General features: G+C 43.7%; 1 protein-coding gene across 1 annotated transcript in view; it reads left to right on the top strand.

The window, feature by feature from the left end:
• Positions 1 to 25,248, top strand: part of LOC104367747 (phenylalanine-4-hydroxylase) — a 42,330-nt gene extending 17,082 nt beyond the window's left edge. The window contains exons 4-13 of the mRNA XM_033008020.1: positions 8,323 to 8,411; positions 10,548 to 10,615; positions 13,431 to 13,627; positions 13,997 to 14,132; positions 15,408 to 15,477; positions 17,947 to 18,003; positions 19,025 to 19,120; positions 19,453 to 19,586; positions 22,589 to 22,704; positions 23,314 to 25,248. Of these exons, the coding sequence (XP_032863911.1) occupies positions 8,323 to 8,411; positions 10,548 to 10,615; positions 13,431 to 13,627; positions 13,997 to 14,132; positions 15,408 to 15,477; positions 17,947 to 18,003; positions 19,025 to 19,120; positions 19,453 to 19,586; positions 22,589 to 22,704; positions 23,314 to 23,357 (1,007 nt within the window). The 3' untranslated portion in view covers positions 23,358 to 25,248. The remainder of the gene's footprint in view (positions 1 to 8,322; positions 8,412 to 10,547; positions 10,616 to 13,430; positions 13,628 to 13,996; positions 14,133 to 15,407; positions 15,478 to 17,946; positions 18,004 to 19,024; positions 19,121 to 19,452; positions 19,587 to 22,588; positions 22,705 to 23,313) is intronic.
• Positions 25,249 to 25,745: the final 497 nt, after the last annotated feature.

The raw sequence follows: 25,745 nt of genomic DNA, 5'->3' as shown, positions 1-25,745 counted from the left end.
TGGATTCCTGGAGTCCCCAGGGATGTCACCAGAACGATGTCCTGGAGACATTTACAATGCCTGTGTGTTGTGTATCCCAGCTGGGGAACTACGCCTTCTTGAACATATATCCCAGAGAGCACTCAGGTGAAAAGAAGCTGTATTTTAATATTTAAGTGCTACACAGACCCTGTGGACCCAGTCAGACTTTGCCATCTTGTATAGTGAGTCCATTCAGAGTCAGTCCAATAAAGCCTGCACTGGCAGGTGAGTATGTTACAATTGTGATAGAGCATCTTAAAAATAGATGTAAAATTTTAAATCATAAGGTGGGGAGGAAAGTCCTGCAAGAGGTTATGTGGTTTATCCCCTGGCAAAATGCAGGACCAGCTAAACCATCATCTGCCCTGAGCAGTGGAGATCTGGGCTCCACAGCTCTGCGCTGCAGGGCTGGCCTGCTCTGAGCAGTCTCCCTTGCTGCACTGAGAGCTGATGACTTCTCCCCCTGCCTGCCTTGGACACTGGGAACAGAAGATACTCTTCATCTTTAGACAAGCCTTTTCGGTCTCAGGTGACAGTACCCTGCCCAACCTCAGCCCTCCCTTCTTGGGACACCTGGTTTCTGGGCTTGTGGTTGGTCTTGTTGCTCTTCTCTGGAGAGTGTCCAGTAGATTAGATAAAACCTAGATGCAACTATGGGCTATCAGGACTCCATTGCTCTGGTGAGCAATTTGTTAACTATTTATTAAACCAGGGGTTGCTCATTTGCTGTTTATTTGATGGATCCTTCACACAAAGTCCAGTTGCCTTCCAGATTCTCCTTATTCAGGTAGGAACTGATGGTAAAGGGAAGCATAACAAAACAAAAAGTGTCAGTGAAGTGCTGACGCAGTGCCTTCCCCCATGCCAAATATCTCTGGAACTTCACAAATCATGCTGGCACAAACCTTGTGGTGTAGCAGAGGTGACAAGAGCCCAGTCCTGTGCAAGGCCTGGGATGGAGTGGTGGCATCCTCATGGGGCAGAGGGAGGGATTTCCCTCCTGCACTCCCCAGGGCTGGCATGTCCCTTTGAACACCTGGATTCACTTTCCAATTGGAAAGACCCTGGCTGCTGGCTGGTGCAGCCCCATCCTTGTGGGACTCTTGCACCTCTGGGCTGAGATGAGAGGAGGGAAGGAAAAGTCCCATGGGGTCACCATCCCCCCCACTCCCTCCACTCTCTCCCTCATACAGGTACATGTGAGTCCAACACCATCCATCTGCCTCCCCACTTTTCAAGCTTGTGTGTCCCTCACTCCTGCTATTGAAACTAGGGAGGGTCTGCCATCTACTTTGGTGGGAGCAGGAATAACTCTCCATTCCTGCAAGAAATCTAACTGATGCCAGTTGTAATTCTGCCTTCAGAGGGAAACAAGGAAAGATTTTGTGAGTTTTCCATGCTCCTGATTCTCAGAGATTTGATGGAGTTGAGGCTGCTTGGTACAGTGGTGGCTGTCCAGCATCCAGTCTGAGACATACTTAAATGTCTCTTCAGATAACAGATGTGAATTTAATAGGATTTCAGACTTTAAATACTTTAGGTCTGGATCTTCCTCTTCCTTCCTAGGAACAACATGAAAGGACATTAATACCTTCTTGGGATCAGTGCTGGTAATCCTTTTACTGTTTCCTTTGTGTCCTACCCATGACATTACATTTGAAGATGAAAAAGAAGAAGGCAGCTACTCTTTGGAGTCAGTTCTTTCCATTCATGAGACGAAGGGACAAAAGGTTGATTAGGTGATTTATGATCATGTCAAATTAAAGAGGTTCTCTTTTGGGGGCTTTTTTATTTCCAGAAGAAAGCTACAGGGTTTAGCAGGGATTTCCATTACTTTTATTTTTCTAATTATTATTAAGAAGTTAATAATAAAGTTTATTAAATAATAGAGTCACATATAAGCATAGGCCAGAGTCAAATAGAGATACAGCTCTAAATATCAGTCAAGAAAAGCTTGTGAGTGAAATTCTGACCTCACAGAAGCCAAACTCCCATGGTCAGCTGTAGGATTAGAATTTCACTGCATGTTACTGGATTGATCAAAGGTTTTTTGAGCTAGATTATCCTGTCGGTGCTGCAGAAAGGGACTTGATCCCCTTCTGTCTGAGAGGATAACTTGTGCTTGTTTGTTAGTTTCAGTAATTCAGAAATAGTATAAAGTGGGAGCAATTTATTGCCAAGGAAAGAGAGAAAGATTGATATTTCTTTTTGCCCTTTCCTTTTTCCATTTTTTTTTTTTTTTCCCTCCAGTTTCAACTTCTTTCATGAGCAGAAGGATCCAGTCAAACTGCAATCCCCAAAGGACCACGTTTTGAAAGGCCAAAACAAGCTCTGTTTAGGGGATGAACTGTGGGTGGCAAATTCTGGGCTGAGCCAGCTACAAGGACAGAGTGAGATGGGAACAGCCTGAGCTGTAGGAAGTGTGGTGAGATGCTGTCCTTTATCAGTGATGGCATTAACAAATAACAGGCCTCGTGGTGTCTTTTAGGTCAGCTTGCTTTTCAAATGTATCCTCCTAGCAAATCCAGTCATAATTCACAGATGCGCTTGTGTGAAATTTTATTCCTAAAACACAGAATGAGAACAATATGCTTCCAGGGAGCAAAATCTCATAAATATCGTTTATGGGGATATTGTCACACTCTTCTCAGTGGGCAGGTAAAGGCTGGGAAGGTTTTCTCCTGGAGGCAGTCCAGGCTCCCATGTGACCGATTCTTTCGCTATTGCCTAAAGATGCTATCAGCCTTTCCTTGCTAAGGATTCATTTTGCTCATGCTCATGATTTGAGAAAAAAAACACCCTTATTTTGCTCAGTTTCCTGTAGGAAGCACACAGTGCCATTCTTAGGGCACTGCTTTGTGGACAGTCAGGAAATATCTGTATTCTGCCCCTTCTGTGTGGTTCAGTATTAAACATGTGTGTACGTGCTTTATTGGGCAATGGATAAATGAAATGCTTATTTATTTATTTATTTATTTGTTTGTCTGGTCACCTTAGCTGCTTTTAGGGTCTTTCCTCAATTAAATGAAAAATGTAATTTTGGTTTCCCTTTGACACACCCAAATAGTTACAATTACCAGATTTAGATCAACAGTGTAATTTTAGCTGAGAGCAGGTCAGCAAAGTGCTCTAAATCCAAAGGTAGTTTTAGAACTTCAGATGAGAGCGGCTAGCAGTCACTGGGCCAAAAGCCCTTTGTAGAGATGGGAAGATTTGTTGTGAAAACACAGTGCATGTCTTCATGGCTCTTTTGGGAAACAAGAGGGGTATGTGCAGTCCACTTGGAGCCCATGAAAAAAAAGAATTAAATATTATTTTGTTGCAGCATTAGGGAAATGCAGACAATTTATTGCATTTCTGAGACAGGCTGGGAGCTGATGTTCTGTAGGGGCCTTGTTTGCCAAACCCTGAGGCTGGCCAAAGCATTTGGAACTGTTTAAAAAAGGGCTAAACCTGGGCCTTGAACTGCTATAAATTGCATAGACCTGTCTTTGACCCTCCTCACAATGGTCCAAATGGAAGAGTTCTGCAGAAGTCCTTGCTGCCCCTGCTTTGCTGCCTCTCATATAAATGGCTTATTAGCATTCTGCTAAGCATTTGACCCCATGGTAATTTGGTCACCACTTGGGTGTCCAGCACAATCCCATAAATGCTGCTGTTTCACTTACAGACAAATCAATATTTATTACTGATCAGCCCACGTTTGCTCTTCAGACCTTCACAGAGGCCCAGTGTTGCAACAGCCTGCCCTGGAAATTCATTAATGGCCATGCAGACAGACAGCGAGTCTGGCAGACAGGCTGGAGGAGGATGTTGCAAACAAAATGTGGGATAGATTCAGTCAGGGGGTAATTTGATTTGATCTTTTAAATAGCTGCTGAGAGGGATGAGGACAGCCTCCTGGCACAGCACAGCTAGGCAGAAGGCCCAGTAGTCCTTTTGCACCTTGGTCCCCGACGTGAGGGCTGTATGTACTTGATGCAGTGCCTGCCCTGGGGTTGTGCTCAGGACCATTGATTCTTGTTTCCACGAGAGCTGAGAAGGCTCAGAACTTTCCAGGACCCGACTTAACTTCAGCCATGCTGTTGCAAATAGCACTGCGCATCCTCAGGAATTCCCTTTCACAGCCTGCCCCTTTCATCCAGATCTGTGAGCTCAGAGTTGTGCTCTCTTAGCTACTGCTGATGTGTGGGGGAACCTGGGAGGAGGGCAGAGATCTGCTGAAAATAGGTCAGGTTCCTATAGGGGCTGCATGCCTAGAAAATAAGGTGCTGCTTCTGTGTAGGGGAAAAACAAGCCACCCACCTATGTGTCTGGGACTGACACTGCATCAGCCCAGGGGTCAGTCTGTCCCAGAGCTCATCATGAGCTCTTCACCAAGTACTCTGAGGGTCTTGAGAATAAAATGTATTTGATAAAAGTAAGTCACTTATATATCCATTTTATCCATTCTTGAAGTTGTAGTGATTCAAACACTGCTCACATAGACCTTTCTGATTCAGGGCAGCAAAACCTTACAGACATCACTGCTGGAATCCAGTGCAGACTTCAGCCACTGCCAATTTGCCTGTGCAGCCTGGACACTTCAGGGAATATCATGTCCCTGGCAATAGCAGTTTTTCACTCTAACACTGACAAATCCCTTTCTGTGGGGCTGCCAGACAGCTTTTATTTCCCACTGCCTAATCCCAAAACATTTATCAGCATGCCTCACTCCAACCTGCTAGCAGGGGGTCTGAAGCACAAAACAGCAAAGTGATTCCCCCACCATCACACAGAGCTCAGTGACAGAGCTAGGACATAAACTCAGTTCCCTGCTGCCCAGCTACAAAACAGGGGTGTGATAGCTGGGTGTGCTCACCCTACAGAAGGTGTGAGTGAGTAGTGACTCTTCTCTAGGACTCAAACACACCTTTTTCTAATCGCCCCCTCCGAGTAATTTAGCTCAAGGGGTTGGAGGTGCAGGAAGGTTGCTAACAGCAAGGTATTTCTGGAGAAACTAGAAAGGTAGGGGCGCACACAGCCAGGAGTCTTTTGGGAAGATCTTCCTGGGACTGCTGCTGCCATCTAGTGACTTGTTCAGGTCAGGTTTTTAGGGCAAAGCAGAAGAGCGTGCAGCTCGGAAAGCGGGGGGACCAAAACCCGCTTGTGCTGGGCGGGAGAGGGGGCGGCGCGGCCGGGAGCGCTGCCAGGCCGGGTCTGGGTAGGCCGCGGCCTCCCCCGGCCGGCAGCCACAGCTGCCCGCGCTCCCCGGCTGGCCTGAAGGCTGAGGGTCCCGGCCGGAGCGTTGGATGGAGACAGGCTGGTGGGGGGGGGGACAGTAGGTCAGGTCATTCTGCGTGGGGCTGAGCCGTGGCCGCCCAAAGTGTGCCCTGCAAATCGGCTGCCTTTGCTCCAGCGGCCCACCGGTATGGGTGCCCTCCAAAAACCCGGCACCACAAGTGCCCTCCGTGTTGTTAGGCTCAGCAGAAAGCAAGGCTGAATAGTCCTGAGTGATCTTCTTATCCCGTAGGTCATCTGTCAGGTCTGGGATGGCACCGTGGGGAGCTTGTGCAGCAGCTGCGGGGTGGGGATGGGGTTCACTCCCCCAAAATCAGACGGGGAGGTATGGCTGAGTGACTGTGCCCCTGGCTGAGCAGAGAGCCATGCAGAGGAATGAGCTGTTTTCCAAGCACTGACTGAGCAAGTGATACTCGTTTGTGCAAGAAAGTCACTAAATAAACTGCAAACATTTTGTTGATAAACTGCTGAGAGCACCTGCAGGCCTGTGGGTGATAATTAGCCTTGAAGTCTGTGTTGCTGACTTGTGCTTGGTGTGGGGAGCATATGGGACTTGGTTGCATGGCCTGAGCATGGGGTACATCTTTAGGTGGAGGTCTTGTGTCCTTTCCTTAGAAAAAGCACGGTATAATTGAAAGTGGTACAGAGAGAAGTGATGAGAGTGCTCAAAGAGACCCCATGGTTTCTGTGCCTGAAATACCCAGGCATGGTCTCAGCCAGAAAGACGGATGGTAGATGGAGGGTCTGACAGAGAGCTATGAAATCCTAAGTGTCCTAGAGAAGGTGAATAAAAACAGATGATGTTTGTATGCAGCAAGTAATTAATATCAAATTAAATAATCAAGTTTAAAACAAAAGAGAGTAATTTTTCAGATTACATGTAAGGAAATGATAGAGCTCAGTGCTGCAGAGTTTCCTGGTGTCGGATGTGTACATGGGCTCAAAGAGCAGTTAGTTGTATTTGTGAGAAGTTCCTCACAGGCTATTAAATCCAGGCATGGCTGTAGCCCCTGACTCAGGCAGAAGGGAAGGGGAGGGAAAATGAAAAGGGGCAGGCAGCTGGGGTCAAAGGGACAAAATGGTAAGAATGGGGCAGCAGAAGGGAAGCCTAAGCAAGCCGAACCCAGCAGCACTGGCAGCTCCCAAGATGTGCCCAGCTGCTGGTGGTACCTACTGATGCGCTTCCCGAAGTGATGACAGGGCAAGGGAGGGGAAAGGGCCCACAGTCCCTGCTCTCCTTCCATTGAGCTTCCCTGTCTCAGCGTTGCAGAGGGCTGGGGTGGCCAGGACTGGTGGTGGCTGACAAGGGGGTCTCTGGCTTACTATGCAACTGGATCCTGCTGGAGGAGATGGAAGAGGGAGCTGCAGCCTAGTATAGCCACTGCACGTGTGTGCCAGGCCTCTTGCTGTCGAGGGGACATGTGTCAGGGGACTGCCTGGATGACTGGGTGAATTTGCTTGTGGATTCAGGAAGGAGGTCTGACCTGGGATGACTGCTTCATGTACCTCACAAGCAGCAAAGAGCCTCTCCTCATAGTGCAATTGCCATGAAGACACTTGTCTTCTGCTTTCCTCTATCTGAACACATTATTTCTCGAAAGCCCTGTGATTCTTCCTTGCCCTCCACCTTGTGTTCTTCTGTAAAGGGAGGGCCATATGGGCCTCACCTGCTGTGTAGTCAGTATGGTTTCATTTCATATTCCAGCTGTGCCGTAGGCAGGGCATATAGTATGTGAGTTACAAGGTGATAGAGAACCAGGCCCAGAATGTTAATCAAATGCATGCATCACTGTGTAATGACTGCAGTAATACAATGCTCATCTGAGGTATCAGGGTGCCATTTATAATTTTATTTCAGCATCCTAGGTCTTGGAAAGAGATTTTCAGAGGGTCAAATAGTCCCTTAGCATTCTTATTGAGGGGTTTCTTGCTGTTCCTTTGAAATGGCTGATTCTAGCTACTGTGGAAAGAAAGATACTCTGGAAAAATTCCTATGTTTTGGTAAGCCAAGAGACCAGAATAATAAACAGAAAATCATAAACATTACAAGCTAGCTCTGTGCCAGGGGTTAGGCATTCCTGATGCTTTGTATTCTTCCAACAGTGCAAAACAGCCACAAATTCAAGATGTGATAAATAACAGAAGAATTTTGCTTTTGCTAAAAGTGATTAAACAATTACTTTTATTGAGTCAGGCTAAAGCTGTTATTAAAAATTAGTGTTGTTAAAATTATAACAGTTAAGCAAGCCTTTTTTGATCACAAGTTAGGCATATGGTTGGGCATTGTGTGGAGCTGGGCAAGCAAAAGGATGGGGGGTGTTGTCTGTGGTTAGGTATCATGTAAAGAGGAATGGAAGACGGCAGAAAAAGGGTTAAGCGAAGATCTCCTGATGAAGAGGAACCTGGACTTTGCTCCCCCACCAGCCCCCACCCCCGGAGGACCACCAAGACCACTAGGGGGAGGAAGGAGTTGGGGGGGAGGAAGCGGGGAGGGGGGGGAAGAAGGAAATCGAGTGGACTTGTTGCTTGACGTGGCTGTGTTGTACTGTTCTTTGTTTGATTTCATGTTTAAACCGAAGGTTACATATAACATTGCAGTTGCCTCCCCCGCTCAGCAGCTGTCTGTTTTGTGACAAAAAGTAGTGAAGCAGTGGAAAAGTGCAGGGAGAGACAGCCCTGAAGAAACCAAGAAGAAGTAACTGCGCAGGTACAAAAAGGAGGACTGGAACTATAAAAAGAAGCCCCTGCTGGGGCAGGTTATGCCATTGCGCCCAGCGCTGTATTCTTTGCTCCACTGACTTTGTCCCCAGTAAAACTTTTTTTTATATATATGTGGGCTTGTTTCTCACAAAGACAACTTGCATGTTTTGCTCTTGCCTCCTACTACAGGGAAAGACCATTGCTGCCCCAAAAATTTATCCCCTTGCATATACTTTAAATCTATGATGAAAGGACAAGAAGGAGGCCCCTAACCAAGTAACAAAGAAGCATACTAGTCTCTATTTCTTTTCTGTTTTGCAGTGCCATGGTTCCCAAGAAGTATCCAGGAGCTGGACAGGTTTGCCAATCAGATCCTCAGCTATGGAGCAGAACTAGATGCTGATCATCCTGTAAGAAACAGATCTTTATTTTTTTAACATGTTTCTAGTTATTGGGACCAGATGTTTCTCTCATTTACATTTGCTCTGCTTTAAGGCAGAACTAGTAGACCAGGTCTCACATGGTACAGGACAAGAAGGGTACTACATTTCTAGGGTTAGAATCAGCCCAATCCCTGGTTATGAAGTAAAGCAGACCAAAGGTTGCTTTAATTTGAGCAAATACCAGGAGACCTTAAAAGTCACAGTGGTCATCAGAGCACAGGGCCACCAAAAGGAGGATACCTCTACTTTTCCCAGGTGGCTCTGATGTGGTAACTTCAGACTCGTTTTGTGAATGACTAACAACAAAACCTTCAGAAGCAACATATCATTGCCCAGAGGTAGGAAGACTGTTTTTTTTTCATCCTTGATTGCATACACATGATTGAGCTTAGTGCCTTGTTATGCAGTTGTTAAATCTGACATGATTATTGTATGGTGAGACACAACAAAAGAAAAGGTCCTTGTTTCAAAAAGTTTGTGGTTTAAATAGTAGGGTTGGAAAGTTTTGTTCATTGGCGTAGCTGATAAATTTATTCAGCGTTTTTTTAGTTCTTCCACAAACAAGACTACTTTCCATCTTTATTCCCTCTCCAAGCAAACAACAACTTATTTTCATTTGTCAAAACACACTGAGTTCCATGCAGTGCAACAGAAATTGCTGCTATTAGTTTAATTGAGATAGGGTGATTATAAATAAATTGCATGCAGTGCAACAAAAATTGCTGCTATTAGTTTAATTGATATGGGGTGATTAGTCATTCACTACCTATTGCTTAAATCGAGATGTGTTATGTATCATGTACAATGATTCATGATGTTCAGTGTGGTCATATGAAAGGCAGAATGAAAGGAGATACACTGAGTCAATGGCCCCCTTGTGTGTCATGTGGGAATAGACCAAGGTTGTATTTGAAAAAAGAAGCCAGAAAAAAAAAAAAAAAAAAAAAAGATATTGAAAGGAATGAAACATCTCTGCTCCAGTTCCTAGAATTAGTGAGCAGTTTATCCCTTAAAAATAAAACCCAACTGCTGAGGTAAATAAGTGTAACAGTACATAGGGTGCAGAAAAAAAGAAATTAAAGGAGCCTTTGATTTTAGTAGTTAAGTGATATGGGATTTAATCACAAATACCTCTATGCCAAATTAATCTTGGACAGTGCATTTTTTAGGCCACTGGCTGTCTCTTTTTGACTCACAGTCTTAGATCTCCACTTTACTTCAGCTTGGTTGTGTTTCATGACCCCTCAGTGCTGTTGTTGCTATTTGCCCTGCAGAAGTGTGTCCTAGCTTGGAAGGACATTTCTGCACTTTAGCTGGTAAAGACACTCCTAGCCGTGAGGACCTTTTAGTCTAAATAGCAGGCACACTGGGATAGGAGAGTGGTTATCCAAGTTGAAGGTTTAAAGACTATATTTCTTATCACTGGTTTTATTGGCAATTAGCTGCAAAGGTCAAGCTCCCAACCACAAGGTCTATTAGACATTCTCTGTAGTAATTAAATCCCTTCAAATGGTTGAATTTGTAGTGCAATTAGGGCTTCTTGGCCTGGTAAGTGCCTACTGATCTTCTAACACTTTGAAAATGAGCAGCTTTAAGCCTGGTTCATGCTGAAAATCCATCTAAAAAGTCTGACTGAGTTGATGAGTGTGTTTCTAATGTGTTTTAACTCTGCTCCTCTACATTAGCCCATCTGTGCCAAGAACTGCAGCAAGCTTCATGAGAAACCACAAGGACATGGCTATCTAAGTGCCATTAATTCAGCATATTGCTCTTGCGGGAGCACCGTGTTGGTGCTGTAAAGGACCTTTTTTCCCTTTTTTGTAGCAAGTGGAAATAAGAAAAAGAAATGACTTGGGGGGGTAAGAGGTGCTGGGGGGGTAAGAGGTGCTGGGAGGCTGTGGTTGAACGGCTGCTCTGGTGGCCCTGCAGGCTGGGAAGGAGCGGTGCCCTGCGTGAGCAGAGCCAGGCAGGATGGAGGCAGCTTCCCCAGTCACTCTCCTGCACTTCTTGGACTGCACCAGCCATGCCTGAGGGTGCTCAGTGAGAGGAAGTTGTTCACCGTCTGCACTTACACAGGGACTGACCATTGCTGTTTCTTTTTAGGGGTTCAAAGATCCTGTGTACAGGGCCCGGAGGAAGGAGTTTGCGGATATTGCCTACAACTACAGACAGTGAGTGCTCAGCACGTGGGCAGAAAGCAAGCCCACATCTCCTGCCCTCTCCTAGAGCTCTCACCCTGCTGGAAAGCCTTATTTTTCCACAAGCATCCTCCTGTTGTTGTCTTTTCTCTGCCATGTGTTTAAATCTTCCTGTTCACACATTTATCCCCAAATCGCAGTAAAACAAAAGTAAATTGTTCCAGGCACACGTTCAGAAGAGAACATCACCTCCCTTCTTTCCCCACAACACCCCTCTTCCCTGGCTTTGTTGTCTAATTGAGCAGCAAACTCCGTTGCTACTACAAAGACCTGAGTATTGAATAAAGCCGCTTCTGCTATTCTCCCTATTAAATCAGGGCTGGGGGAGGAGTGCCTATCATTTACATTAAAGAAGGAGCTACACACACTATTAAAATAATAAATAACTTATGGTGCTGATGCTAATCCAGTGCTTGATAGTCTACTTTTATCATGTCTGACCCAGCTGCAATCAGCAATTTAGGCTCTAATTTCCCATGAAAAAATAAATGGAGAAGATAAATTCAGTTAGAACAGGCTTGCTTGATTGCTTTCAGTGACCAGATCTGGAAGAGATAAAATTCTCTTTCTGGAGCGATTCACACATTTATATCAGGCCTATTGGGCCTGATTCTTGCTGAGACTGGTAAAAACTGTGATTGCAAAGGATAAAGTAACATATGTTGTACATTTAGGGCTCCACTTTGTACAGAACTGTGATGAAGAGATAGTCCCTGAACCAAAGAGCTAATAATTTAGATTAATGTCTCTCAAAATGAGAGACAAAATTGGACTGATTGATGGAAAGTGAAAAAAGTCAGGAGCCCAGTTTATAGCTAGGAAATTTGGATAAGTCTTTGTGGCCAGATGTGGATGGATCTAATGTTCGTTTATAGGTATCACACAGAAGATTTACCTTTCCTGCATAATGGATAGCAAATTCTGGTTTCTAGTTTGCAGGCTTCCACCAAATTTTACATAGAATTGAAACAAAAAGCATGTTAACCACCCCCTCTCCCTAAAATTCAAACTGAAACCATCTTAGGAAGATGAAACCATTATATTCCAAGATTTAACTAATTAATATTTAGTCTTTTATCCAGATATTATCCTCAGACACATTGGAAACAGAGCCTATACAGACCTAGAGCTACGTCCAAAAAGTACAATTTATGTGAAGTAAGTTCTTGGACTTTTCAATCAGGTTTTTCAGTAACAGAGCAGTAAGTAGGGTGTGAAAGCCCATGTCTGGGCTTCTGGGGCTTGTGGAAAGAAGGCCTGAGGGTTTTGTGACTTTGGGTGTTGATTCAGGAAGGCCCAGATGGATCTGTGATGTCTTTGCCCTGGGTGCTACCCCTGGCAGACATACCTTTCAGGGTCTACAGTGTGAAGTAGAGGTCAAGGGGGTGTCTCCAGCATGGCACAGAGATGTAGAGAACCAGGCAGAAGGAGAGGGACAACTAGAGTTATCAGGCTTCATGGAAAGTATGTGAAAAGGCAAATGTGCTTAGCTTGTAAAGGTTCTACCCAGCTACAAAGGTGAGGTGGGTTTGTGGTTGCTTGTCTTATAATCTTGTTCCCACCATCAATTTCATCCTCTTCTGTGTCCCTTCTTTTGCACCTATTTTGTCCTCTTTACTCCTGCTGTTTGTCTCTCTACTCTGCCTTTGTTTTTTTGCCTTCTTTCCTGATACATTTACCCACTGTTTTTGTTCAGTGCTAAATTTCTCTGACTTCTCTTTTCTTTGCTTTTAGTTTGCTTTCCTTTGTTTCTGGCCCTGTTGATCCCTGAAAAATTTTAATTGAAACTTGAAAGGTTTTTAAGCCATAACTTCCCCCTGTAGTCCTGTAAAATGGTTGAGGATTATTTAGGAGTGCTATAGGAACAACAATCCCACAGCAATCCTCATAATTCAACATGCTGTTTAAAGCTCCACAGATCAAGGAGGGCTGATACAGAGAGACAGAAAATGATGGTGCTCCAGAGGAGCTGCCCTGAGGCTCAAGGAAAAAATGAGGGAGTGGGAGATGGTGGGGTGTCATCAAGAGTTTAACAATGGTCTCTGGGGCTTGGAAAGCTCCAGCATTATTCCAGCAGTGATGTTAACCCTATTAAGCTACTTAAACCCCTCTGATTTTTGAAAGCTGCTGGATTCACCTAATGGCCCTATCATTATTGCTAAGGAATTGACTATTCACAGGAGGCCAAACTACATTGCTTGTGATCGTCTAATTCCTGCTAGATTCAACATGAGCTAAGTGCATGGGGGCCCGAGGGTGGGATTTGACTCAAAATTACTCATTATAATTATAAAAAGTCAAACTGTCTGGAGTCTGCATCTGCTACAACAGAAAGCACAGATCAGAATTTCTCTGCCCCTCCAAGAAACAGAGTTTTCTGGAGCTGATGGTTTCCCTGTTGTAACCAAAACAATGAATGTAATGTGTATTAGAGCAAGAAATTCGACAGCTGCTCCATATCTAGAAATGCAAATAACTTGAAGTCAACAGACAGCAAAAATTTTCAGTGGAACATCCTGATAAGACAAATAAGCACTAATTTATTTTTACCATGATAATGCAAGGAGTTGTCTAAAGGCCAGTATCTCAGCTGAGGTCAGTAAAGTCCTTCCCAGCCTCTGACCACGGGCAAGCAAGGCTCCTTTTCCACCTGCTTGTTAGACCAAAGGCATGTCCCCTCCCGCACCATCAGCTCCTGGACAGGCAGTATAAATCTCCGGAGTATGATGCTGGTGGCATAGGACACTTTCTCCGTCGCTCCTATGGAGGGTATCCATTTTCTTTCCAGTGGCCAACCTATTCCTCGAGTCACCTACACGGAAGAAGAAAAAAAAACGTGGGGCACTGTCTTCAGGGAGCTGAAGAGTCTCTATCCAACTCATGCTTGTTATGAACACAACCATGTGTTCCCACTGCTGGAGAAGTACTGTGGCTATCAGGAGGACAACATTCCCCAGCTTGAAGATATTTCAAAATTTTTGCAGAGTAAGTTTGAAGCATATAAAAAAACCAAATCAAATGAAAAACTTCAGCTGTCAGTGGGGGTGGTGTTTCCAGGGATGGAAAAGTAGTCCCTGCTTTATCATGGCTCTCTATGGTGCTTAGACGCGTCACTTACCCTGTGTCCCAGGTCTCTCTCTAAAACTTCCAGGGGTACGATAGCACAGATGCTCAGCTACTGTGATGGTGGTATACATGGGTAGAAAATTCCCTGCTCTTTCACAATTAAATTTTATTTAACATAAGGAGAACGAAGAAAACAATCAGCAAACTTTTTCCTCTGTGGGGAGTCTGGATAAAGACAAATCAAACACACTGGCTGTTTTTAATATGCCATTTTTTTTGTCCTTTCAGCCTGCACTGGATTTCGCCTGCGTCCTGTTGCAGGCTTGCTCTCCTCTCGGGATTTCTTGGCTGGGCTGGCGTTCCGGGTATTCCACTCTACACAGTATATTCGCCACGCGTCCAAACCCATGTACACACCAGAGCCGTAAGTACTTTGGCACAGAAAGTACGTAAGGTTGCAGCAGACTATCAGCAGGGTCAGCCCTACTGATAATAACCATGTGGGACTCTGCAGTACTCCTGTGAACAGAGCTAATAAAGAGCAGCCAAGTGACTTCTCTCTTCTGAAAACATTTACAGAAGATTTCTAGTATTTTTAACAAGCTGCATCCTCTTCTGCAAGTTCTTATGGGACAGATGAGGCAGTTTTGCTACTGAAGGCATGCTTGCATGGTGGCTGGGACATGAGAGCAGTGTACAAAGGCCTTTAGCTTAGCTATTAGCACCCAAACAGTGATGTGAAATTTAGTGCAGAAATGACTCAACATGTTTCAAGCAAGCTTCTGGCAGCAAGATAGAGGAAGACCAGATCATTGATCCTTTCACTGTTTCAGTTTTATGCTGTAATGTTTCTCTCTGTCCCTGTCCATTGTCCTTTTCCACTTGTCATTTTCAAAACAGTTTTCTTCCTCTGCTTCATATTGTTTCAATTCTTCCCCTCTCTTACCTACTTCTTCCCACAACCTCCTTTTTCCCTCCATTTTTCTATCCCTCATTCTTCTGCTTTTCTTTTCTCTTTCTGCTCACCCCATTCTCATCCTGCACAAAGCCAGGCTAAAATGTCTTCCACAGACCTGGCCCTCTTGGGAGCATCTTATCCGTCTCCCCTTTCCATCTTGCTGAATCACTTCCGTGTCTTTGAAAAATCTAGCAGTCCCTAGGTGAGTTCTTCCCCAAACATGCCTGTCTAGCTGCCAACTTCAACTTATGATGAAAGTAGTCCTACCTGAGGAAGGGTGACCTTCAACCTCACAGTGGGAGGCTGTGGGCCTGAACAGGGACTAGAGTTGAGGTTTTGAGGTACATGTTGACACCATGGTGAATTGTTTTAGTAGCCTGAGCATCATCTAAAGAGGTCTCTTGTCCTTGACACTGAAAAGTCCATGTTCTTTCTGGGCTTTCCTGAGCTGGGCAGGCAGTTGAATGGATGGTTTTCTTCCATAAGGAAAACCAAATAAAGTATCATCCTTCCTCTGAGGGATGTATGATGATAAAAAGCACTGAAAACCCTGGACTGTGCAAGAGTTTCTATCCCAAGAATAATTTTAAAGCAAAATATTTTCCTGTGAGTCTTGAGGATTGTTTGCTGGTAGGAGCAAATGCAATGCACTCTTGACTATGTACTGACTCTAGATCATTCATCCAGCATTGCTGGACTTTTTCTGAATTAAAGTTATTCAGATGTCATGTTTTCCTGCAGTGATATTTGCCATGAGCTGCTAGGACATGTGCCTCTTTTTGCTGATCCCAGTTTTGCTCAGTTTTCCCAGGTAAGTTACTCAGTGGTTATAGTATTTATATAATTGAACACACCAGAGACTAAGTAATTCATTGGATAAGCCAAGAACTATGAGGAGTGGGGTGGCTTCACCTTTAAACATACTGTTTAAGAGTGGCCGAAGCGGATTTATTTATTGCTTGAAATCCTGACACAAGTCATTTAAGTGAACTCATACACTCAAACTCCAAATGTCTGTCCTGTGTTAGTTGTTTTTGTTTTTTTTTGTTTTTTTTTTTTTTTTAAGTCAAATCCTTTGCAAAGCCATCATCTAAAAACCTTTCTGTAGATGTTGATCCTTCTGAGCGAAGTTAAATGACTCATGAGTCAGATGAGTTATTGCCCCACCATGCAGTCCAAGTGTTAGGGAAAGTGGAAGGGTTTTTTTGTTCTCTATTGAAGCCACAGAGGATGCCGAGTAAAGTGAGGGACTATCTCAGCTGCAAGCATGGGAGAAGGCTGGAGAGGAGCTTTCTCTTTGGTAGTGTTAATGTCTCTGGAAAAGAAGCCAAACCTCTGTGAAGGAGTAAGCTTTTGGCTGCATCTTCCCGGAAAACATCAAAAGACACAAAGAGAGAAAGTCATAAAGACAGATAGACAGACAGAAAGAAAGAAAGCAGGCAAGAGAAGAAGGGAAAAAAAAAAAAAAAAAAAAAAAGAAAAATAAAGGGGAGGGAGGAAGGGAGGGAGGGAGGGAAGGAGGAAAGAAGGAAGGAAAGGAAGGAAGGGAGGGAGGGAGGGAGGGAAGGAAGGAAGGAATGAAGGATGGAAGGACGGATGGAAGGACGGAAGGAAGGATGGAAGGATGGATGGAAGGACGGAAGGAAGGATGGAAGGAAGGAAGGACAGAAGGAAGGACGGAAGGACAGAAGGAAGGGAGGGAGGGAGGGAGGGAGAGAAGGGAAGGAAAGGAAGGAAGGGAAGGAAAGGGAGGGAGGAAGGAAGGAAGGAAGGGAGGGAGGGAGGGAGGGAGGGAGGGAGGAAGGAAGGAAGGAAGAACAGAAGGACGGAAGGAAGGACGGAAGGAAGGAAGGGAGGGAGGGAGGGAGGGAGGGAGGGAGGGAGGAAGGGAGGAAGGGAGGAAGGAAGGAGGGAGGAAGGGAGGAAGGGAGGGAGGACGGAAGGAAGGACGGAAGGAAGGGAGGGAGGGAGGGAGGGAGGGAGGGAGGGAGGGAGGGAGGGAGGGAGGGAGGGAGGGAGGAAGGGAGGAAGGAAGGAGGGAGGAAGGGAGGAAGGGAGGGAGGACGGAAGGAAGGAAGGAAGGAAGGAAGGAAGGAAGGAAGGAAGGAAGGAAGGAAGGAAGGAGGAGGGAGGAGGGAAGGAAGGAAGGGAGGGAGGGAGGGAGGGAGGGAGGGAGGGAGGGAGGGAGGGAGGGAGGGAGGGAGGGAGGGAGGGAGGGAGGGAGGGAGGAAGGGAGGAAGGGAGGAAGGGAGGAAGGGAGGAAGGGAGGAAGGGAGGAAGGGAGGAAGGAGGGAGGGAGGGAGGGAGGGAGGGAGGGAGGGAGGGAGGGAGGGAGGGAGGGAGGGAGGGAGGGAGGGAGGGAGGGAGGGAGGGAGGGAGGGAGGGAGGGAGGGAGGGAGGGAGGGAGGGAGGACGGAAGGATGGAAGGAAGGACGGAAGGGAGGAAGGAAGGACGGAAGGGAGGAAGGGAGGAAGGAGGGAGGGAGGGAGGGATGGATTTGAAGTAGCATCCTGCTCAAAAGACAACCTGATGTAATTAGTAAGCACTCAGTATTGCTCTCAGGTTCTGCCCCTTCCAAGAACTGCAGTTTCCTTCAAGATAAGATCTACTTCACCTTGGATTATTAGGATTTGACATGGTGATGGCTGCTCCCATGCTTTTGGTGTGTGTGTGGGGTGCTCTGATTTTTGCACTGTATGGTTTTCACTGGAGCAAACTGAGAAAGGGACCTGGTTATATACAGTCTTGTGAGGCTGTTGTCTGAATTCAGCTATTGCATACCTCCCAGGAAAGTCTCCATTACTTCCCAAGTTATGAATAATCTCTTTCAAATCATGCTCTGTCATTCAGAAAAAAAAAACTCATTCAAGGCTTCAGGAAAACTGCTGCAATCAGGGCCCATCAAAACAAAGATAAATATTTAAGGTGTGTGGGTGTGACTGATCTACCTCCTTTTGACCATATCATTCTCTCAGATATTCATTGTAGACTTGACCAAAAGCCTGTCAAAGCAAGAGGAAAATTTTATTTGACCTCAATGGGCTTTGTACCAGGCACAAAGGATCATGCCTTGTAAACGACATTTGGACAAGATCCTTTGTTCATTTCTGGAGAGACTTCTGGTTTAAAATTGATGTTGCATGATAGGAACATGTTCTGTAAACATTTGTGTGTGGATAGTAAGTGATCGTAACATTTAAAATATGAGAAATTACATAAGACAAGACAGGAAGAATGTTTGCAACAAACAGCTTGAAGAATAATAGTTTATTGTTACAGGAAATTGGACTGGCATCTCTGGGAGCTCCGGATGATTTCATCGAGAAACTTGCTACGGTAATTTAATAAATGAGGGCTCAGTTTTCCAAAGCGCCCTGTGTTGTCATAATTCTACTGCCACTGAAGTCACTGATAGAACTCCCATAGAGTTGAATGGGAACAGAATGAAGTCTTTGCTTGGAAAACCCCACCCTGAAACAGTTGCATTAAAGGAAAATAGCTTTGGCACCCCTTATTCAAAGTGACAGTTGTGATTAAACACAGAAGCCTAGACAAGATTTCCTCCAGCACAAACATATTGGGCAAGAAGAGATTACATGTTACTACTTCCCCACAGAAAATTTCAGGAGGCAGCTTCAGTAGCAGTTCTATCTGCAAGTGTCTCTTCTATTCCACTCCACCGGACAGATAATATCCTCTGCAGTCAGTGTGGCTCACCTGAATCCTACTCTGAGACTACTGAGACCCAGAGTTGCAAACTTCAAACAAAAACAAGGATATGCCTATTAGATTAGCGTCCCCAGAATCTACTCACCTGGGCAAAGCGTTGCACCACCTTTGCTGATTCTGATAGATGAGGTGGTTCTTCTGAGTCAGAGCAGATATCCCTTCAAAATGACAGATCAAAAAGTCAAGCTAGGCCACACACCATCTTCCTTCAGTATTGCACTAACAGCCCATTCCCTCTTCTGCTGCTGCAGCTAGACACTCTCTGTGTGAAACAGGACACAAACTTCTATCAACTAAGGTTCAAACTTTAACTGGGTTGGCCAACCAAAATTAAATTTTATTGCTGTAGTTTCATTGTCTCTGCTCTGCTGACAAATGTAAGCACAGTAAACCACAACTGTGTTTGTCAGGGAACTGAACTGATTTGCAGGCACACTGGGTCTAGCACTATGCCCCTTCCAGGAGAAGAATTTCAGTCTGTGGGGACATTTATTTTATTTATACAGTTGATGTTTGACACATGGCAATATTTTAAATAGAAATATAAGCTCCAAACGTATTCAAATCAATGATGTGCACCTACTCTTTTTGATCAAAGAATCCTGTTTCTGTCTATTTTTCTTGATAGGTTTATTGGTTTACGGTGGAGTTTGGACTGTGTAAGGAAGGCGATTCACTCAAGGCATATGGTGCAGGGCTGCTGTCTTCATATGGGGAGCTGCAGGTGTGTCCTATAAAACAGCAATTCAAAGATTTTTATAACTGCTCGAATTTCTCTTCTGAATGTCTTCAGATCCTTATTTTGCTTCATACTTTGTGCATAGAAGTAGCATGAAATGTCATATTTCATTGAAGAGCTCTAATAAATGTGTCAGTGTATGCACACATAGGGGACTCATACCTGCTTCTTTCCTAGTGAGTGACATTGCCATTGTATTCCACAGGAGCAACTCTTTCCTGTCCAAAACTGGGTGGCATTCAGTATCTCTGTATTTCTTTCACAGAAAATTCAAGCACATTTTAACTGAAATAAATTTCTTACCTTTTCGCTCATAGTATTGTTTGTCAAGTAAGCCTGAGATTCAGCCTCTTGTTCTGGAGAAGACTGCCATGCAGAAGTACCCTGTTACTGAGTTCCAGCCTGTCTATTATGTTGCTGAAAGTTTTAAAGATGCAAAAGAAAAACTAAGGTAATCCAGTCATTCCACAGAAGACCCAACTTCTTTTCCATTACCAATACAGTGAATTCCATTGCCACAACAGTTCTTGGGTTGACAGTACTGTTTTGAGAGGCACTAGAAAAAGCTGTGCAATGTTTAAAGAGACTAAGCAGCTGTTACACTCAAAATCTTGTTATGGGCAATAAGGGGAATGTACCTTATACATGAAGCCAAGAATTTGTAGTTACTCTAATTGAGAGTTTCATCTGTATAACTAAAATGCAACAAAAAATTGTTATTAGTCCAATTGCAATGATACTAACAGTGTCAAAGCTAGCTAAGTAATGCAAGCCGAATCTTTTAACTGTAGTTAAAAGTTCTTGTACAAAAAAAAAAAAAAACCAGAACCTCCTGATATCTACTCCTTTTCCTCTTAAGTTATGCTCACCTTTACACTTTCTTTTGTGTCTTAAGTCAACAGTTCCAGTCTGGTGTGTGAGGGTATGGATTTGTCTAGTAATCAGCATCTTGAAGTCTTCAGAGCAGGACTGTGATGTTAATGAATGGAGTTTCTTCCTCTCTTTTGTGAGGCGTTGATGCTTCCTTTCTTCCTCCTAAGCCCAAGGTCTCCTCAGGGCCACTTTTCTGTTTTCTAACATGCTTTACATCTTGCTCTTTCTACATTGGTCTGCAAATCTGTGTTACTTCTGACTTTACTATTTATGTTAAATATTTTTTAGTTTGTCCCTTTTGCTTCCTCTAAAATTCTTTTTTTTTTTTTTTTTTTTTTTTCTCAGCTCCTAAGTTTGCTTTACTGTGAATAACAGACCAGTGGGGAGTTGTTGATAGTCCAGAAACCACTAACATTATCCTATGCTTGCACCTTTATGGTCTCTGTTATCAGACCATGCTAGTACTCCTTTATGCTGCATCATTACTTTAGGGTCAGACTTAGTTCACACTGTAGAGTGTAACTACTTGCTTTTCCTGCCTATATAAAAATTATTAATGATAGGCATTATAGCACACAACTATTCAGAATTAGGCAAAATTAAAACAGATTAGGTAATAGCTACATTGTCATTAGACAGTTGTTATTACAGCTAAACAAAACATCAAGCAAGCCTAATAACCCCAATCCTGAGGCCTCTGTGGTTAGCTTAATACAGAGCCTCCTCCTTGTTACCAGCAGTGTGTTTACAAGACTACAGGGCTACACAGTAAATCATTCAGTCATCTGTGACTCAAATACAGATTCAGTTCCAGTTCAACAGGACTTTGAAATAATTGTCCAAGTTCAGTTCTGGTTCTTGAAACAGGAATGGCTCAGATTGTGTTTTGGGTTCAGTTGGGTTCCACCTCACAATAATATTTCTGTTTAAAAAAACCCACCACCATATTTCTGGATGTTAGCCAAGCCACTGGGGGCTTGGCTTTTTCACTTGGAGATGCCACACAGGGACTTATCTCAGACCTGCAGTTTCTTCTATCTCTCTTTACCTTTCACAGATAAACACATACTGACACTCAAAATATTCTGCAGCCCCAGGCTCCCTGGCTCCAAGCTCTTCCTAGCTAACTCCCTTGCTGATTCCTCAGTTGTCATAAGCCTGCAGCATCTCCTTCTGCCCTTTTCTCTGGGATACACCTGAGAAAGATGGTCTTCTTTTCTGGTTTGTGCTATTAATATCCTGCACACAGTTTCTATCTTCTCTGTATACTTCTCCAACTGAATAGAAAGTTCATTGAGAAAGCAGAAGATGCTGCCTTACTCTATACAAACTATCTTGGAACTTCTTTTATTTGTTTCAGTGACCAAATTGGAAAAGTGGTTAAATTGAATTAGAGGTCTGGGTGTTGGTTCAGTGCCTGCATTTGTGGCTTGCACCTGAACATGTGTGTTTGTGTGTAATAGAAAACCTCACAGAAAAATTATTCTGAGGCTCACCTAAAATATTTCATCTTAAGGCTTTCATCTTCTAACTAGGATATTACCTTCAACTGAGATTTAGGAAGACCGCCTTCTAACATGGAGCTCTCCTCTTAGAAAAACTGGACTGATGGCACTAAATACTTTCATCATAGTCAACATAATTTTTTTTCCATTGTCACATCTTGTGGACTGCTCACACTGCACTCTATTTGAGACAATGGCCTTAGCTGATAATAATTAGGACTAAATTGAAGGAGCAATGTGGAGGTGGCATCCAGCAGACTCTGCTGTTGTGGGCATAAGGGATTTACCATACTGAGTCACAGCCTGTATAGTGGGGCTCCATAGTCAACTCCTGCATGCTTTCCTTCCTCTTCCAGCAATAACTTCAGTAATCCGAAGCAGATATATAAGCCAGTATCCTGCTGGGGTCTACAAGGAGCCTGGAACAATAGCTCTGACCATCTCATCCTGTTCAGAGTCCTCCTTGCCACAGTTCTGCGATTATGCAAATTAATATTTTCCCAAGATATCAAAATCTTAATGTTTCTGCCATGGAATTTACTATTTTGCAGATGTGAAGGCTGCAAATAAGGGATGGCAAGAATGCTGCTTCATTCCATTGACTATCTATCTGTCTTTGCAATGACCTAGAAACCACTACCAACCAGGCCAGAAGGTAGCACTCTGCTTGCTCCTTGATATGCCAGGATGGCATAGGTACTTGACTTTATTTTTCTAGAAATTGCAGGCTTGGATCAGAATTCCTATATTTTGCATTACTGAAAGGAAAATGAGGTTTTCAAGTTTGACAAATCCTATGTTTAGCTACATAGCTGGCCTATAACAGAAGCAGTGTTGCCATGCCAATAGCATAATTAGTCCTGTTCAGAAAAAAACAAAGGTGGTAAGGACAAATGCAGATTCAAGCATGTTACAGAATGCTGTAGGTTTCAGATCACTCGGCAGGAATTTCAGTTATTTCCTCTCAGAGATTTTCTTATTCCCCTCACCAACAAATGCACACACCAAGAAAAGAGTGAGTTACTGTAAAAAGGATCTTTTCAAGTTTGTATGTGTTTTTGTATTTTTGCCTCAGGAAATTTGCTCAAACAATCCCTCGACCTTTCTCTGTTCGGTACAATCCCTACACCCAGAGGATTGAAGTCTTGGACAATGCAAAGCAGCTGAAGAATTTAGCTGACACTATCAATAGTAAGGAACTACAGATTTGTTATCTTGAATTCCTCGAAGCTTGGACCAGAAATAGCAACCACAAAGCAGATTTCACCTGTTTGCATTTAATGCTCTGAGTGTGACCAAGATAAAGCAGCACACATTTTCTTTCTGGTGCAAAAATTGCTTCCTGATTCTAGCCAAGCTTCAAAATAGCATTTCCACTTGACTGTAGTTTGTTACATCTGAAATATCTAGCTTTAGTGGAGGTGCTAGGAAAGGCCAGAAGGCCTTGTGATGTATTCTGATGTGTTTCTCTAGCTGTTCTCAGTAAAGAAGAAAAGGAAAAGCTTGGCTTTAATCACATTTCCTTTTTCCATTCTAGCCCTTTTCCTGATACATTTTCCCCCTGACATTAGCTAGCCTGTTGAAAGCCAGCATCCTTGATCCTATGAGCCATCTTTGTATGGCTGATGAAGGCAAAGGGCTGACTTGACCGTACTCCAGTAAAACCCTAATAAATGTGTCCAGTCCAGCACTTTTTTACTCACCTTATTCTTTCAGGGAATAGGTAAAGGGTAAATATATACAGGAGTGTTAGAAATGGGTTAGATGTAGAATTAACTACTCCGATTATTTCTTTTGCAGGTGAGATGGGGATCCTTTGCAATGCCCTCCAGAAGATAAAATGAAGATTTGCTGTAACTTGCTAAACACTGGCTACTGACTAGAAGGTGTCATGTGCAAATGCCAGTCTTCATCTAGCCTCAGTCTATTATCTTCCTGTGTACTGTATAAATGCTTATGTTATATATCTTAATTACTATAGATTAGGAGATAAATAGGCATCTACAGGTGACCCTTAACTCTTTTGGCCTTCAGACACTAATCCAATTTTTCCCACTAATGCATAAAAATGATCTTAATTTTGTGAATCTGGGGAAAGCCTCCATATCTCCTGTGCCAAAGGTTAGCAGAAAGAGGAGATCTCCACCATGCAGAGCTATAGTCTGCTGCAGCTGTGAGGTTGCATTACCAGCCTGGTCCCAGGGGCAGAATGACAACGACTAACGGACTAATCCACCTTGCTTTCTCTCACAGTCATTCTTCCCTCAGTCCCTCATATTTGTTCAAGGTTCACATGAATTCCCAAATGCTACACCTTTCAGGGGGTATACATATACTGCTTGGCCCTCTGTATCTCTACTTTTACAGACAAGGACCAATATCCTGAAATATTTTTTTTTTTCCTAAAAATGTGATGTTGCCATTGATCCAAAGCACAGATGTTAGCAGAGAAGACAGCAAGTGTGCAGCAGCCTCATTAGCAAAGATTGATCACCGTGTGTAAATATACTTACTGTATTTGCACAAGCATCAATCCCAAAAAGGTTTGTGCAAGTCAAGAACGCAATATGCTGTGATGTGTCATTGGTCTGCAGAGAGGAGTCCCTCAGCAAGACACTGAGACTGCTTATCCAGAGCATAGAGTCTGTGCCTCAATACAGTACCCACCAAAAAACCCCTTCAGGGGAGAGTTACATAAAGGCAAGTCTGTGTGTTTTTTTGCAGTTGGATATGAGGTCAGTTTGTCAATACTTTGTGCAAGCAAGAAACCATGCCAATGCTTTAGCAGGGCACCAAGACCTTATTAGTCCACTCTCAGAGTTGTGCTGGCTGTAATTTTGTGTAACACCATGGATTCAGAGCTGATTCAGGATCAGTCAGTTTATGGAAAGAGGAGACCTCTCTTAATAGACATACTCAGCTACTCACTATGGAAGACTGATGTGTGAAGGCTACCTTGTGTCCTGTGTGTATCCTTTCCTGAGAGTACTTTATTCAGCACTGCTACAAGGTGTCTCCTAACTTTCTGGACTCACAATACTAGCACCTTGGAAATGGAGAAGTGGTTCTTAAAATGCAGCTGAAGACATCAGAGCCTTCCAACTCCTGACTCACTGTATCTGTGGCTAGAGCCCCCACCAAAGCTATGGAAGACCTGGGTTAGCTGTGTCCTAGACTGAATGCATTCAAACCCAAATATGACGTCTTTCAAGAGAGCCCCTGAGTCACGGTTCTTTTTGGAGTGTTCTTCCTTCTCCCACTTGAGCTTTAGTTTCCATTTTTTGGTGAAAGCAGTTTTATTTTTCCTGGACTATAGCTTGACTGAGGCAGCAAATGGAAGCAAGGTTGATTCCAACTTAACACAATGGTTGAGCCATGGAGAGAGAAGAGCTTTGCTGCTCAGGAAGTTATTTCTGTATTTTGTCCAATAACTTTCAATCAGAACAGCTAAACGACCTCTTGGACTGGCTCACGTTTTATAATGCCTCCCTGTAGCTGTCTAGTTGAAGAAGGGAGGAGATCAGCACTTGTACATTGGAACAGAATGGAGCAAAACAAAGCAGAACAGTATTTCCAGCTTGAAACAGTTATGCATCATGATACTAACATGATTCAGGAGTCACATTTCTGTTAGAAGATCCAAAGATGGAAAGGGATTTGAAAGTCCATGAGTCTTATACCTACTATTGTACTATTCTTGTATTTATAGTTTGAAAATCAATGGAGCTTTAATGTAGCATCACCCTTTAGGAAGATACAAACTACAGCTGTTTCCATTATATTTATAGTGGATAATAACATTAATCTAAGGATACCAGCTGTAACCCTTTTCAATAGACATATACTTATGCAAAATGGTATCATTTCGGTGCTTTGAAGTAAGCTTTTCTATCTCTGTATCTTTTTTTCTTCCTTTTTTTCTCATGACAATGTCTGTGTAGATCTTTCAATCCTGCTTGTCATGTATTTTCAGTGTGAAAGTAGCCCATATTTTTTTCTCTTAATATAATAAGACCCATAAGGTAACTGTGTACCACAAAGAGACAATTTCATCCCAAGGGTGAAGTCTTTCAAACTAATGCTCAGACAGCTTTCCAGGATCCTCTGATTCTGGCTGTTGTTATGAGTGACAGCAGCAGTAAATCTATAGTGATATTGAGAACCCAGGATTCATGGATGTCTTTTATATGCAAGTGGAATAGTCAAGGAGTATTGATGCCACATGTCTGATT

The sequence above is a fragment of the Tyto alba genome, unplaced genomic scaffold (genome assembly GCF_018691265.1).
Source record: "Tyto alba isolate M040663 unplaced genomic scaffold, T.alba_DEE_v4.0 Super-Scaffold_2, whole genome shotgun sequence".
In the NCBI taxonomy this organism is placed as follows: Eukaryota; Metazoa; Chordata; class Aves; order Strigiformes; family Tytonidae; genus Tyto; species Tyto alba.
The sequence above is the reverse complement of the archived record's forward strand: the minus strand, read 5'-3'. Positions and strand labels throughout refer to the sequence as shown.